Raw genomic sequence first — 16,244 nt, 5'->3', positions numbered from 1 at the left:
TCACATAAACAGCACACATGTATGGCTGTTTTCAGCCTGTATTCTATATCTCAGCTAGCAGACTTCCTACAGCATCAATTTCATTTCTAGAACTGTGCCTCAGCACACATCCTACCTGATCTTGTGTGGCTGTTCAGTTGAAATTGTCAAAACTACTTTATGTATTTACATAAGGGACAATTTATTGAGTAAGAATTGTGATGTTTGAAATATTTTTTCCCCATCCCTGTCCATACCCACTTGTCGGTTGTTGTTTTCAGTTTTGAAAGAATATGGGCTACCTCCATTTTTTTGTACATCAAAGGAGAAATCATGAATAAAACTGTGTTACGTTAGTGGTTTGTCCCTGAAGAGCAGTAATTAAGGCAGTTGCATTTCAGACAATTCTCTACAATTAAAGGTGTGTGTAGCTGGGATGGCCTGATGAGAGTGACAATGGTTTTGAACATCTACCCACCTTCTTTTGGTTTCTGCTAATTTAATTTGAACATGAGTTAGAAGAGACTCGTCATCTGGTTTTGTCCTAAATATCAGTCCTACACAGTTAACTATTGATTATCTACTGATGATCACTATTTATTAAGGAAGTTGTGCTACTGCATCAGCTGTTTTATAATCTGTAGTTCAATCTTCCCAGTTTCACAGCAGACTCAACCTTATGTATAGCAGAAGCATTCATTAAGATGAGCACCCTGCAGAAAACTGTGTTGTATCTTTAATGTGGTGCTCCTGTTTTGCATGCTTTGCAGGTTTTGCTGGTCTTTGCAAAAGAAGACAACCAAAGTGATGGTTTCTGGTGGGCTTGTGACAGAGCTGGATACAGTTGCAATATCGCCCGGACTCCAGAGTCAGCACTTGAATGTTTTCTTGATAAGCACCAGGAAATAATTGTTATAGATCACAGGAACTCCAGATATTTTGATGCAGAAGCTGTCTGCAGGTAACCTAAAGGACCTTATGCTTACCTTGAACTTCAGAATATGTTGTACAAAACAAAACCTCCTAATTTTAAAAAGAGAAAATAGAGGGAATGAAACCCAAACAAAAAATAACCCCCCAAAATGATAGTAAAATGGACATTTGGGGATTGAGGCCAGGAGATTTGCATACACCTGTAAGGTGACAGTGATATGAAAAATACACTTTTGGTAAAGCGGAATTGTAGAATTTTCTCTTTAGGTCATGGGCTTCTAGCAGAGCATAAGCCAAGAGCTGTTTGTAGAATCATAGAATGGTTAGGGTTGGAAGGCACCTTAAAGAGCATCAGGATCCAACCCTCCTGCTATGAGCGGGGACACCCCACACTAGACCAGACTGCGCAAGCCTCATCCAACCTGGCCTGAAACACCTCCAGGGAGGGGGCTTCCACAACCTCCCTAGGCAACCTGTTGCAGCACCTCACTACCCTCATGGTGAAGAATTTCTTCCTGGTGTTCAAATGTTCCCTGCTGTGGAATGGTTTCCTGCTGTCTGTGCTCACTTCTTTCCTGGCTTACTGCAGCAGCAAAGGTTGAATGAGCAGGACTTAAAAAGAATGTGTTTGTTTGTCCACTGAGTCAGACACTGCTAGCTCTTCAAACAAGTTCACATCACTCCTGATAGGACGGTCTTAGGAACTCTGAGGTTGCAAGTGCTTAGAATGGGGGTTCTTTGCTAAAATGCACTGCTTCAGCTCAAGCAAACATTTTGTACCGCACACCATGCTGTGCTTCTCAATCCGTCATGAGCTGAAATTTGCTGTGTTTATGACAGGGAGTATTTTAAAGCTCCAATATTTGTGCTGGTTTTCTTCTAAAGACCAATTCTTCTAGAAGACCAACAAATAAATATAAAGACGGTTTATTCAGGACAGCATGACATGACTGAGAAAAGTTATCTTTAGCCATTAGAGGGACTGGGACAGGCTGGATCTATGGTCCAAGGCCGACTGTATGAGGTTCCATAAGGCCAAGTCCTGTGTCCTTCACTTGGGTCTCACCAACCCCAGGGAATGCTACAGGCTTGGGGAAGCTGCCGAGAGGAACAGGACCTGGGGGTATTGGTCAACAGCTGGCTAAGTATGAGCCAGCAGTGTGCCCACGTGGCCAAGAAAGCAAACAGCATTGAGGTGCTGGAGTGAGTCCAGAGAAGGGCAATGAAGCTGGTGAAGGGTCTAGAGAACATGGCCTATAAGGGGTGGCTGAGGGAAATGGGATTGCTCAGTCTGAAGAAGAGGAGGCCGAAGAGAGACTTCATTGCCCTCTACAGCTACCTGAAAGGAGGTTGTAGGAAGGTGGGTGTTGGCCTCTTCTTCCAGGTGAATAACAGGACTAGAGGAAATGGCCCGAAGCAGCACCAGGAGAGGTCTAAACTAGATATTAGAAAGAATTTTTTTACCAAAAGAGTGGTTGGACAGTGGAAGAGGCTGCGCAGGGAGGTGTTGGAAGCACCATCCCCAGAGATATTTTAAAAAGTGTACACAATGCACTTCAGGACATGCTCTAGTGGGCACTGTGGGTGGTGTTGTGTTGTTTGTTTGGTGGTTCGGTGTGGGGTTTTTGTTTGGTTGTTTTATTGTGTTGGGTTTTTTTCCTCCTGGGTGGACAGTTGAACCTGGTGATCTTAGAGGTTTTTCCAACCACTGTGACAATTCTGTGATTCTTCTGAAAGTTGGTCATATTTTTTCAGTTTCTCAATAATATGTAAAGTGATAACATTCTGTTTATCCAGTATTTAATAAATGATAGTCCATCATATACATTTGCCATACCAACTTTTTTTATTTACATGCTCCAAAAGCACTTCCCACCCTCTAAAGAAAATGCTACGATACCTAGAAGAACAATGATAAATATGAAAGAAAGTGCTGGAGATTTTTGTTTAAGTTAACTAAAGAGTATTGAAAATGCATTGTATAGCCTGATCTTTCTCAACCCACGCATTCAGGGCATTATGCCCCACATGATCTAAGTAAACAGAGAAAACTCTTCCTAAGTTATAAGAGTGTATTTAAAGATCTGCCGTCCCATGCTTTCTGAGCTCTTGCCTTTTCGCTGCATTGAGCAAAATCAGGAATCTAGGAGCAAAATGGAAACGGATTGTCAAAGTGGGGTTACGTAGGTTTAGGCAGTGTGATATCCTATTTTCTAGCCTCTTTCAGTCCTGGTTTACACTGTCTTAGAAGATACTCAAAGTAACATTGAGGAGGCATGTGGTGTAACTGAGAAATTTTGTTCCGTCAGGTCTATTCGTGCCACAAAACCATCAGAGCACACTGTGATACTTGCTGTGGTTCCACGCATGTATGTATTACTGTTTCCTGAAAGGTTTTTTTTTTACCTTTTTGAGAATATTATGTATAAAAGTTATCTAGTAACAGAAAGCATCTTAGTAGCAGGCCTTATAAGAGGAAGTTTGATGTTATTTTGCCTGTAATGGGGTATTGATGTTTTATGTGGCCTATTTAAGTATTTTATGACTTTCCATTTATACTGACTACTGCTGTTGCAATCACCTTCTAAGGATCATAATGGAATGATTCATACTACGAAAATTTAGAAAGCTATGTGTTGGTTTCAAAAGAAAAAAAAATTAGAAAGTCTTGTAATAGTTTTTAAAGGGAAAAACTAGATCAGAAACCACACTGTGGTTATTAGGGAACTGACTAATGGAGTAAAATTCAATCCTGTTGGTACCAAAAGCAACAAAATGTTGTCCTGAAATCTTTATTCAGTAATTCATAGCCCATGTGTTCATGCAGGATTCTTTCTGACTTACATACATTTCTATTAGATGCCTTCAAATAAGATTTTATGTGTGTATTTTATGCGAGACTGCTCTCACTGCATTCATTATGTTTAGGCAACTATGTCAGACTGATACCATCTAGTTCTTAAATGTCACGTGGCCGTACAACAGAGCAGTGCTGTTCAATATCTTTGTCTATGATCTGGATGAGGGGATCAAGTTCACCCTCAGTAAGTTTGCAGACAATACCAAGCTGGGTGGAAGTGTTGATCTGCTTGAGGACAGGAAGGCTCTGAAGAGGGACCTGGACAGGCTGGATCGATGGGCCAAGTTCAATTGTATGATGTTCAACAAGGCCAAGTGTTGGGCTCTGGACTTAGGCCACAACAACCTCCAGCAATGCTACAGGCTTGGGAAAGAGCAGCTGGAAAGCTGGCCCAGGGGAAAAGGACCTGGGGTCCTGGTTGACATCTACCTTAACATGAGCCAGCAGTGTGCCCAGGTGGCCAAGAAGGCCAATAGCATCCTGGCCTGCATCAGGAATAGTGTGACCATCAGGAGTAGGGAAGTGATCGTGCCCCTGCACTCAGCACTGGTGAGGCCACATCTCGAGCACTGGGCTCAGTTTTGGGCCCCTCACTATGAGATGGACATTGAGGTGCTGGCACATATCCAAAGAAGGGCAATGAAGCTGGTGAAGGGTCTGGAGAACAAGTCCAGAGAGGTGACTGAGGAAACTGGGGTTGTTTATTCCATAGAAAAGGAGGCTGAGAGGAGACGTTATCACAACCTCTAACAAGGTGGGTGTTGGTCTCCCAAGTAACAAACTACAGGGCAGGAGGAAACAGTCTCAAGTTGTGCCAGGGGTGGTTAAATTGGCTATTAGGAAAAATTTCTTTACCAGAAGTTGCCATGCATTGGAGCAAACTGCTGATGGAAGTGATGGAGTCACCATCCCTGGAGGTATTTTAGAGATGTGTAGATGTGGTGATTAGAGACATGGTTTAGTGGTAGGCTTGGCAGTATTGACAGTGGGACTCGATGATCTTAAAGGTCTTTTCCAACCTAAATTATTTTATTATTTTGTTTTGTAGGTCTGCTGACCATGAGGAGACTTCTGTTCTTCCCCTTCTTAATGCAGGCTTTAATAGGGTAGGTATAAATTACATATTTAATATAGTAGCCAACCTCAAATTGAAAGCTATGTATTTGTTTCTGTCAAAAAATTATTGGTGAGAAACTAGTGGCTGTTGTTTGGGCATTTTTTTCTTTTCAACGATGTATCTAAGAAGCATAGGAAATAAAAGAGTGCATCATCTAGCTGTTCCTTCCAGAATAATCAGGAATAGTGAGACTTATTACTTGTGGTCTGGTTTTGTAGTTCATGGCCTTTTTTATGATGGCATTAAAAGAGCAATGATGGGGGACTAGTCACACAGACATCTCTGTGTGTCTCAGACTGCTGGGATTCCTCATGTAAAGGGACTACAAGCCTAGTCCAGCTCCTCCTGATGTGAAGAATTTTTTTCATTGTTTTTTTTTTTCATGAGGTCTGTTGTGTTGGCTTGCACCTGTTCTTCTCGGGACAGCATTAGAGACTCCCCTGTTCAGGCAGCAGAAGGGAAGATAACTGTTCATACTGCTCCTCAAAACACCTTTATTGGGGTGAGCAGAAGGACAGCAGTTCTCAGTTCTGAAAACCTAGGTTCAATTGCTTACCCTCTTCCATCCTTTGTGTGGATACTAATGCTATGTTAATGTAATATAAGCCAGCTGGAATATTAAGGTTAACCATTTATAAGGAGGGTTATGTATTGAAGTGATAGAAGCACACCAGTAGACACTGTAAGTAGGGAGAATCAACTATATATAGTTAGAACAATTAACTGTAGTAAGGAAAATCAGAGAAGGAAGAGCAGAATCTTATGCTAATATGCTCATACGGAGTCCAGTATCTGCATTAATTGATACTTAGTTTTAATTTCTTTACAAAGCAGAACATACACCAGAATCACTATTTGCAGATCATGTCCAAAAAAAGGTAACAGATCTTGCATTTCCTGCAAGGGTACTGTGGGGGAAAAGCATTAAACGCAAAAGCATTTCTGAAGCTCATAGATGGTCTGAAAATTGGAAAAGCTGAGGCTAAGTGAAAGGTCCACCCAACAATGCCAGTGCTTCCTTAGTGTAGTTTTCTCCCTCTAAAAAAAAAAAAAAAAAAAAAAGGTTTAACATTTTGCAAAGAAGTCTTTATTTCTTCTCATGTCTGGTGTTTCATTTAAAAGCAGTGCAGGGCAATATGTTTTGTGGGCTAGATTGTTACTGTAGGTGTAATACTCAGCAGAGGCAGAGACCACACTGTGCAGCTCTGAGATACATCTTGGAAGTAAAATCTTTTTGCACCTGAGAGATGCTCTTACCATTCCCTCTAGCTGCCCCAAATTTTTCAGAGACCTTGAATAATATAGAAATTCCCTATTGCAATTGTTTTTAAGCCTTAAAAACACATCTGCTGTCAAAGATCCTATTTTCACAGTGGTGTGGACACAGGAATTGTTTTGGTTTGGAGAGGGATCAATAAGGACTAAATCCATTAGCACAAAACAACCACACATACACACATAGATTTAAAAATACCTCTCTTCAAATATGGAGACAATGTATGCAGGGAATCTCTTCCTCAGAAGAAAGATGAAATTTGTTTTTTGAAAATCCTATCTGTTTAAATAATGTGTTTCTCTTCACTATTTTTATTTTTACACCCCAGTCTTTCTGGTGGCTTTATTTTGCACTATTGCTATTTATTGTGTCAGTGTTTGACCTATTTTTGCTTATCATCTTCCTCCTCTTTCCTTGACAAAACACTGAATGCAATAACTCCGTCTGGTGCTTGCTGTCTTCTAAATGCATCTCCAACTTCATTAGTAAAGAGTCTGAGCTTCTAGCCAATTAATCTGTCACTTTTTTGTAGCATTTTGTTGACAAAACCAGACTTTTTATATCAGATTTGGATCTAAAGATTCTGAAGAACTCTTTGTGGAGGGATACTCTTGCAAATCACTTTTTTGTGGGGGTTTTTTCGTGCTGTGAATGACTGATTATCCTGCTATAAAATGTTCTGTTACCTTCATGTAGACATACACTTACGTTAAAGTCATATCTTTCTATGTTTATGTGTACCTAGAATATATTGTAAGTAGTCCTAAATAAATCACTCCTCATTTTTTCTAATTGCGTCCGTGATGATGGATCAGTATCCAGATCTGGATCACTGGGATCATAAAAAGCTCTTATGAACAGAAAGAGATTTTCTGCTAATGTCATACATTCCTTTGGCATTTTTCTTTATGCTAAGTTATTTCTGTTTTTTCTTCCTCCTCTCAAGTAAGCCTATTTTATTACATTTTCTGATTTTTTCCTTATAACATTAACAGCTTTTGTGTCTGTTTATTAATGGTTTGTTAAAGCAGTACATTTATTATGCTGATTTTTTATTTTCCTCTCAGCCACATAAATCTAATAGTACTGGCCTACTTAAGAGGAGCTAATTTATATAAGTGATTTGGCTTCCTGACTCATTTTTAACTATTATTTAAATTAACAAGCAGAGGACTTTAATGTATGCAGTTATTCACTTACAATCTTGTCTTGTATTTTCAACTTTATTTCTTTTTCTAAACAAATGTTGGTTCTCATTGACCAGTTACTATTAAACTTTCTGGTTTGCAACAAAATACCTAATGTTAATATTTAATATTAAACCTAATACTTGTTGCTAAGCAAGGAGAATTATGCATTCCTCCTAGCAGATACCTTCTGTGCCTTGGGTCAGCTTCTGTACTTCATTATAATTCTGTCCAATTATAATGAAGTAAAATGCAATTTAAGCGTATATGTTAGTTAAATCAAAATGTACTGTATAAATACTAAACTTTTTTTAAAAAATTAAGTATTGTTGTTCCTTTCAATATCTGAGAGTTAATAGATCTTCATCTTCTTGTGCCTCATTCAGATGCACAGATTAGAAGCAGAAATGTTTCCTGCTTTTTGCAAGTCCAAATTGATTTCTTAGCTTTGAGTGAGCCAGTTAATGAATGGCAATAGTACTATAAACTTAAATAAAAATTCTCTGTGCATCTGCAGAAGACTGTACAATAGTTAAGAGCAGCACATCAACAAGCTGCAATTCTTGGTTCTTAGCTAAAGATTTGTGCCGCCGCAGTGGTTGATTTTTGTCAGTAAACAGCAGGGGCTAAATTCTGTCAATAAACAGCACCACTTTGAAATTCCATTTATAAAGAGCACTAGTGTGTTCGAGTGAGCTTAATTTGTAAAACTGGTTGCCATGATTTTAAAATTTTATGGTTTTTATTTTTATATTGCTTTCAGTTAGCACAAGCAAATTTAGATATTTAAAAGAGCACCCTAAAACTACACTGCTATAGAAGGCAAGTTTGTTTGCAGACAGTTTGTTATACAAAAACATGACATCAGTTGCACCTTTGCTTCTTCCACCTTGATACCATGCCTTTTGGTTTCCCATGCATTCGCTTAAGTGTGTGAAGTGAGAGTTACAGAAATATTTTAACATCTTAACATTGAGGAGCAAAGCAGACCTATGTCAGTGGGTATTTTTAAATTTACTTTTTTACAATTTACTGGCTACTTGGTATTAAGCCACAATTTTCGTACACAGAATTGGAGATTTCTTAGAAGCCATTCCCTGTTTCTCAGAAGCTTGAGTGCTTCCTCTGGGCTCTACCTGCAGCTGTGTTGTGAGAGCTAGTGACAACGCAAAGTATTTTATGTGTAAACTAGAGTCAGTGCATGTATTTCTAAAGGAGTAGTTTAGCTCTTAATACCAGAAGTTCTCTATCAAGTGGTAAACTTTAACTAGTTTAAAGTCAGAGAAGTCAGAAAACCAGCTTCTTCTGTATCAACATAAAGTTTCTGATTTATCAGGATCAAGCATGAAACTTCCAGTCTACTGCCTTTACCTAACAAAGAGAGGACATTCTCTCCAGCCTGGCATATATAAAATTTTGTTATCTGTTGTCATCACGCTCCTGACTTTTCTGTACTTCTGAATTCACAGTGGCAACTCAGTGAGATCCCTTGTGGTGCAAAAGTGCTTCACCTTTGGTGCTTCAGCTGCAATATTTGCTTGAAAATAAATGAAATTTGTGAATTGTTTTTTAATTTGTTTTATTTTTTTTTAGCATGAATGTTTTTTATCTCTATGGTATTTCATTTCCATTCTGAATTAAGGATAGGTGTTCAAAAATGCAAGAAAGGGGAAAAAAATTATTTTCTATGAGACTGTGTTTGGAGGTTTTTTTAGATGATTTGTTTCTAACTGGGTTGCTACAACCAGATGGGAAAATTCACATGTGAGGTTTTAGCATATTTCTGTACTTGCTTTTTATTTAGATAGCCAAGTTGTCTTAATAATTAGGAAGTTATTCCTGGGCAAAAGATGACTACTGAACAGGAAAGGTACAACTGAAGTGTTTTATTTCTACAGTCACAGGGTGGTTGAGGTTGGAAGGGACCTCTAGAGGTCATCTTGCCCAACCAAAGGTTGCCCAGGACCATGCCCACAGAACTTTTTAATATCACCAAGGATGGAGGCTCTGCAACCTCCCTGGGCAACCCATGACAGTGCTTAGTCACCCTTACAGTAAAAAAATAAAAATGTTTCCTGTGTTTCTGTTTGGGCCCATTATCTCTGGACCTGTCACTGGACACCCCTGGAAAGTGGCTAGCTCTGTCTTCTTACACTTTCTCTTCAGATATTTATATACCTTGGTGAGATCCCCCCCTTCAGCCTTCTCTTCTCCAGGCTGAATCGTCCCAGCTCTCTCAACCACCCTCACAGAAGAGGTGCTTAATCACCTTTGCGGCCCTTTGCTGGATTCATCCCATCTCTGTTTGTATGGTTAGAGTTTTAGATGCAGGAACAGAAATAACAGTTCAAAACCATTCCAATCTATTTCATGCACTCTTGATTTGTCTTCCAGCAATTCATGGAGAATAGCAGCATAACTGCTTGTTACAATGAGCTGGTTCAAATGGAACATGGGGAGGTGCGATCTCAGTTCAAATTACGGTATGTAAGTGTGAGACATCAACTGCTTGGTCTGCATAATTGTATCAGGCTGCTTCCTGCTTCTTCCCAACTACCCATATATGTGCTTTGCATCTGTATGTTGACTAATATGCTGTACCCTTATATCCTTCTTCCGCTCTTTTGCAAAGGACAAATTTAAGTGCCTTAGAAACTAGTACCCTGAGAAAGCTTGGTCTGTGTGTGTTTTATTCACTGGTGGTTTAAATTACAGCTTTTCTTAAAGTAAAATGGAGTACATGTCCTTTATTCTGATGCTTGTTTGTGTCCCATGCGTCTTGAGCTGCCCATACTGAATTTGGCAATGTTCTAGCAGCCACTACTACCAGCAGTACAGTCAAGGAAAGATACTTCAGCAGACACATTGCAGAAGAACTTCTACTCTTTTAATTAAAAGGGTAGCATTTTTTAAATGCTGTCTTGTGTGTAAGGTTTATGTGCTGTAAATAAAAACATGGTCATTCTTGATCTCATGTGTGAGATTTCGTATTTGACACGTTGAGCAATCTTGATCCAGCTCTTCATACCATGAGTTCTTTTCTTGCTTGGGCATGAATTGACAGACCAGAATTACAGTTTTTTATGTTAGCAAGAAATTAAATTACATTCATTCCCTTATAACTTTTTATTTAATGTTGCTAATTTCATATCTAATATAGGTGCTTATACATGCCTTTAATATGTTTGCCATTCAACTATATGGACAAAAAGGCCCTTGAGTGTCATGCAAAGAAGGTGTAGGTCCCTGGGTTCCATAAATTAATTCCAGTTCCATCTATAGAAAACACTGTCACTTTTCTACAGGTTTCAAAGTCTCTGTTTAAGAAGTAGATTTTTGTAAGTTTTTATTTGCAAACTAATCCCAAAGTGACTAAAGTTTCAGGTGCCTACTTCTCTGTGCATGCAGAATGCAAGTAAAATTTTGAGAAAAAAAATAGAATTTGGGCTCACTTGGTTTTTTAATGGGTCTTTTCTAAAACTTGGCAGGAAAATAAAGCAGCTGTGAAATTTTACAAGTTCATTAGGTATTATGGTGGTTATGACTGGATTTGTTGTTCAGTTATAAATGCAACATGAAATAAGTGACTTCTGCATTAAGTCAGCATAGATCAGGAACATCAGTTTTTATATAGAAAGATTAAGATGTCATTCATACACCCAGTGCTTGTATTATATGTTTCATTTCAAGAACAAGATGTGAATACAATCTGAGCATCTTCACATGAGTAGTACCAATTATGAATGCAGATAATTAAAACTCCAACACAAGGAGCATGATTCATGTTGGCTACCATGTTTTTCTGCAAGCTTATTTATAGCCATCACAAAAAAAAATCTAAAAGTTCATTAAAACTGGAAGGAAACAATTTAATCTACTGACAGTTCTTTAATTCATATAGTTTATGGAAACAGCAATATACCACCCACTTGTAAATCTGCTTGCTTTCGCTCTCTTGAATGTAGTTACATGAACTGTGAGCCTACTTTCTTCCAATTTATGTAAATAAATTCATATAAAATTATCATATAAAATGTATTCTGTGTTATCATGTCTTTTGTATATTGATAATGCACATTATATACATTTGTGTGTGTGTATATTCTCATCACCTCTGAATGTCATTGTTTTGGGAATCTCTAGCAGCATTGCAAAATGTTATGGGTGGATCTGAGCATCTTCACATGAGTAGTACCAATTATGAATGCAGATAATTAAAACTCCAACACAAGGAGCATGATTCATGTTGGCTACCATGTTTTTCTGCAAGCTTATTTATAGCCATCACAAAAAAAAATCTAAAAGTTCATTAAAACTGGAAGGAAACAATTTAATCTACTGACAGTTCTTTAATTCATATAGTTTATGGAAACAGCAATATACCACCCACTTGTAAATCTGCTTGCTTTCGCTCTCTTGAATGTAGTTACATGAACTGTGAGCCTACTTTCTTCCAATTTATGTAAATAAATTCATATAAAATTATCATATAAAATGTATTCTGTGTTATCATGTCTTTTGTATATTGATAATGCACATTATATACATTTGTGTGTGTGTATATTCTCATCACCTCTGAATGTCATTGTTTTGGGAATCTCTAGCAGCATTGCAAAATGTTATGGGTGGAAAAAAAAAAAAAGAAAAAAAAAAAAGGGTTTTTTTTGGTTTGCTACTGCCAGTGACAGATGAAGTCCCAGAATAGTGAAGTAGTTTAAAAAGTGTAATAGGTGCAGGCCCAGGACAGCTCAATAGTTAAATATTCTTAACCATATAACAAGCACAGTAACACTTGGAAGCAACACTTGTGATAAGATCTGGGGCCTGAGGTAGCCTTTTAAAAGATAAACTTTCTGAAAAACATGTTTGTAACTTGGAGAACCTGGTGTCTTACAACAGAGGGTTTCCCCCTGCCTTTGCCTGATTAGGCAGGTGCTCTAAATGGATTTGCCATTACAAACTAAGCAGAACCAGTGTTTGGTAATGACATTTGTTTATAATTTGTTTTCAACCGTATATTTTCATTCGTGGGGGGGAAAGGTGGTGCTCTGTATGTATACCCCACTGGGTCTCTGCTCTGTTTGCTGTCTTGGTAGGTCTTCTGTACAGCTTTGGAAGAGAGTATTTTCAGGAAGTTAGTAAATGGAATTAAAGCCGGGGTATTTAAGGTGTTCAGATCAAATGAAACATGGTGAAAAAGTAGAATTAGCCCAAGAAAGCAAAATGCAAGGCCATGTCAGTGGTCAGAAGTGTCTTCCCATTCTGAGCAGGGACTCCGCCTCTCCATGTAGGTTCTTCTGGTTTGAAGTTTAGTTGGGTGTCTGTGGGAATTGTGTATTAATCAAAGAGGATATGGGCCACTTAAACTTGTTATTTTGCTGGCTTGGTTGCCAGACCAAATGAAAATACTAAGGTTTGAATAGTGCCAATGTAGCTGTATGTTTTCTTGCAGAAATGTTAAGTAATGACAATTGTCTGCAGCTGATGTACCAGACAGGCATCTGTCATTGAGATAAATTAGTTGTTTCACACAGGACAATATCACACTTGGAAGTTGGCTTGGACTGCTAGAAAATCACTTGCAAAATTACACTGTGAGCTCCTTTTACTGTACAAGATGAAATACTCCTGTCATCTTCTGGTTACAACACTTTTTCCTGCAGATCTTCATTCACGCAGCTGCATGTCTGAGTCTCTGTGTGTATTTCTTTGTGTATCCTATTTGGTTTTTATTAGTTCTGTGATGAGCAGAACCAGCAGTGTCCTGTGCTTCTTATCTCTTAGTCATTGGTATTAATTCAAACCCCACTGTGCAGTCTGGGAGCAAGGTGTCCCTTCTAGGTAAAAACTGTATACAAGAATGCTTAAGCATGGTGCGTTTATGCTCCCTGCAGTGAGGAGAGGTACAGAGAAGACAATTAGTTTGTGTTGGGTCCAAATCAAAGAAGTACTGACATCTATCAAAGCAAGTGTGCCTGAGTTGTTTCTTTTACTCTGCTCTATGTTTTTTTCTAGTATTAAGAGCCTATGTTAATCCCCTCATGCTTAAATTAGAATTTCAGTAATTTAAATTTTGTAGCAAGAAGGCAAGGCTTTTGGTTTTCTGCATTAGTGTTCTGGTTTGGTGGGATTTTGGTAGCAAGGGAAGGATCCCAGAGGTGCCTCCAGTAAGAGGTGGAGAAGCTTCCCCTGCTACAAACCCAGCCAAGGAGCCTTTAGAGGGACAATAGATGCACCTCAGTGATAAACATATGAAAGAACTGAAATGAGACCTGAGCAGAGAAGGACTTGGGGGAGAAGAGCTGAGCTGGAGAGGCAGAGCAGTGCTGGTGGTTGGTGAGGAAGAAGGACAAGAAGGTGCCCGAGCAGAAGTTTCCCTGCAACCCATGGCGAGATGGCAGCTGTGCCCCTGCACTCGTGGAGGAACGTGGTGGAACATTCCCTGAAGGTGCCAGGAGGGGGAAACTTGGCCAGGGGACTTGGATGTTGTGGCCAGAGGATTTGCTGCCAGTGGATTCTGATCACGCAGCTGTGAAAGACCCCAGGGCCAGGGGAGTTTGTTCCCGAAGCAGCCCCTGACTCTGTGGGAAGCCCAGGCTGGAGCAGCTCCGGACCTTGTGGGAAGGACTCAGGAAGGAGAGGTTCGTGGAGGACTCTCTGCCATGGGAGGCACCTCATGGGGAAGCAGGGAAGGACTGTGAGGAATCCTTCTTCCTGAGGAGGAAGGAGCAGCAGAACCACCAGCCTGTGAACTGACTCTAAACCCCATCCCCTGTCCCCCTGTGCCGCTGGGGGGAAGGAGGGAGAGAAACTGGGAACAAAGGGATTTGGGCCCGGGAAGAAGGGAGGGGTGGGGTAACATATGCAAGCCCTGCTCTGTGTGTGTCTGTGTCCTCGGTGTGTTTGATTAGTGTGAAATTAAATTATTATTTTTTCCCCAAGTTGAGTCTGTTTTGCCTGGGACCTTAATCGGTGAAGAGCCCTCCTTGTCCTTAGTCTCAACCCATGAGCTTTGTCCTCATCCCACAGTGTGTGTGTGTGGGGGGGAGTTGAGTGAGAGGCCACAGGGCTATTCCTTTGTTGTTGTGTTGGGCCCAAACCACAATACCCTGGACAAAACAAAATGAAACCACAAAAAACAAAGGTTATTTTGACCCCTAATAAAAGGATGTATGGAAATTAAGTCACCGAGTTATTATTTGAAAGCAGGAAAAATTTCCTGAGTAGGACTTTCAGATAGCTTGAATTGTTTCCTTTAATTATGTTGTATTACAAGTTCTTTGATAGTTCCAATCTATTTGCTGTATTCAAAACTTTGTATATATCCGCTGTGATGATTTTTATGTTCCCTATCTTTAATGACCACAAAACTTTCTATTCTGATGTAACAGCCATTTATAATTTTTACTGCTAGTTATTAGTTCCTGCTGTCAAAAGCATGTATGGAGGAAGAAATACACTTTTAAGATGCTGCAGTGCCCATGAGCAATTTTACAATGCCATTCGCAGTAAAAACACATCTGAAGCTGAATTTCCTGAAAAAAAAGTCATAATGGAGGTAGTGACATGGTTTAGTCAAAACAAGATGCTAATTTGTGATTCATCTACCGATAAGTACATTGTAACAATGTATTTACAGTGAGAAAAATGTTACAACAATAAAACTAATGTGAATAATTTACTACTTTCAGAGCTTGTAATGCAGTGTTTATGGCATTAGACCGTTGTCAGGAAGCTATAGAAATAACCAGTGAAGATCATGTGATTCAGGTAGGGGCAAAAAAGTTCACTGTTTTCTAGAACTTGGAGAGAAAAACCCCTGAGAGTTCTCAGCTCAGTAGTTTCTGTTCTGTTTCAGTATGTCAGTTTTGTTGCCCACTAGAAAGCCATGTGCCATTAACTGCCTTATTTCTGGATGCTGCACATTGACATTTGCCTCATTTTTAAGACTCTTCCTTCAGTAACTTTATTTAAATTAAGTTTTTCAGTTGAGTAACCAGCGTGAATCTGTAGCAGAAGTAGATAAACTATACAGTAGAGTTCTGTTCTCTTTCTATGCCTTCTGATAACTGCTTACATATCACCTTCTGTGTTCTGCTCCTTACTTGAAAAAAGTGTTTCACCATTACATATATGGAAAAGACTGAATTGTAGGGATGTGTGGCTATGGTTTTAGGGGATGTAACTTGCAATGCTTTGGTAGTTCACATGTGAGTAATTATCCTTTGAGTATGTTCTTTTTCATGTTATCCTAAAGTGGTCTTTGTTTTGGCAGTATGTTAATCCAGCCTTTGAACGGATGATGGGTTATCCCAAGGGAGAACTTATTGGCAAGGAACTTACTGAACTACCAAAAAGTGATAAAAATGGTGCAGATCTTTTAGACACTATCAACACATTTATTAAAAAAGGAAAGGTAAGCAAATAAAATAAGCTAATGCAAAATTTCTTCATATTTCTATTTTGCTTTATTTTTAATGAGCTCAAGATGTGTTTTTTCAGGAGTGCACATATAATACTACAATTCTGCCCCTGAGATGCCCTAGGAGCACAACAGCCCATGCCTCAGACAAGTGACTACACCTTTCTTTGGCTTTGATTTTAGGATCTGACTAAACTTCTGTTGGCTTAAGATCAGCCTATGAATATTTTCTGCATTTCTGTTTCACTTAGAGCCCATGGAGCTTTTGTTAGCTGGAACATAACAATGTGTCCCTCAGTCAGTCCCTCAGGTGGCTGCATCATCCAAACAAAAGGTTTAACTGTTCTATTTTAACTGCACAGCCTTCACTGACAGCATGCTTTAAGCACCATGTGACATACCAGTTGTGATCAAAATGTGCCATCACCCAGTGGAGTTTGCTTTTGATGCTGTCCTGCAGCAGTGGGGAT

At 39.2% G+C, this 16,244-nt stretch overlaps 1 protein-coding gene across 1 annotated transcript in view; it reads left to right on the top strand.

The window, feature by feature from the left end:
* Positions 1–16,244, top strand: part of PDE8B (phosphodiesterase 8B) — a 40,986-nt gene that overhangs the window by 3,909 nt on the left and 20,833 nt on the right. Inside the window, exons 2-7 of the mRNA XM_010005538.1 lie at positions 750–940; positions 3,222–3,281; positions 4,821–4,878; positions 9,747–9,835; positions 15,044–15,122; positions 15,628–15,768. Coding sequence (XP_010003840.1) covers positions 750–940; positions 3,222–3,281; positions 4,821–4,878; positions 9,747–9,835; positions 15,044–15,122; positions 15,628–15,768 — 618 coding nt within the window. The remainder of the gene's footprint in view (positions 1–749; positions 941–3,221; positions 3,282–4,820; positions 4,879–9,746; positions 9,836–15,043; positions 15,123–15,627; positions 15,769–16,244) is intronic.

Source organism: Chaetura pelagica, unplaced genomic scaffold, assembly GCF_000747805.2.
Source record: "Chaetura pelagica isolate M959 unplaced genomic scaffold, ChaPel_1.0 scaffold169, whole genome shotgun sequence".
Classification (NCBI taxonomy): Eukaryota; Metazoa; Chordata; class Aves; order Apodiformes; family Apodidae; genus Chaetura; species Chaetura pelagica.
The sequence above is the reverse complement of the archived record's forward strand: the minus strand, read 5'-3'. Positions and strand labels throughout refer to the sequence as shown.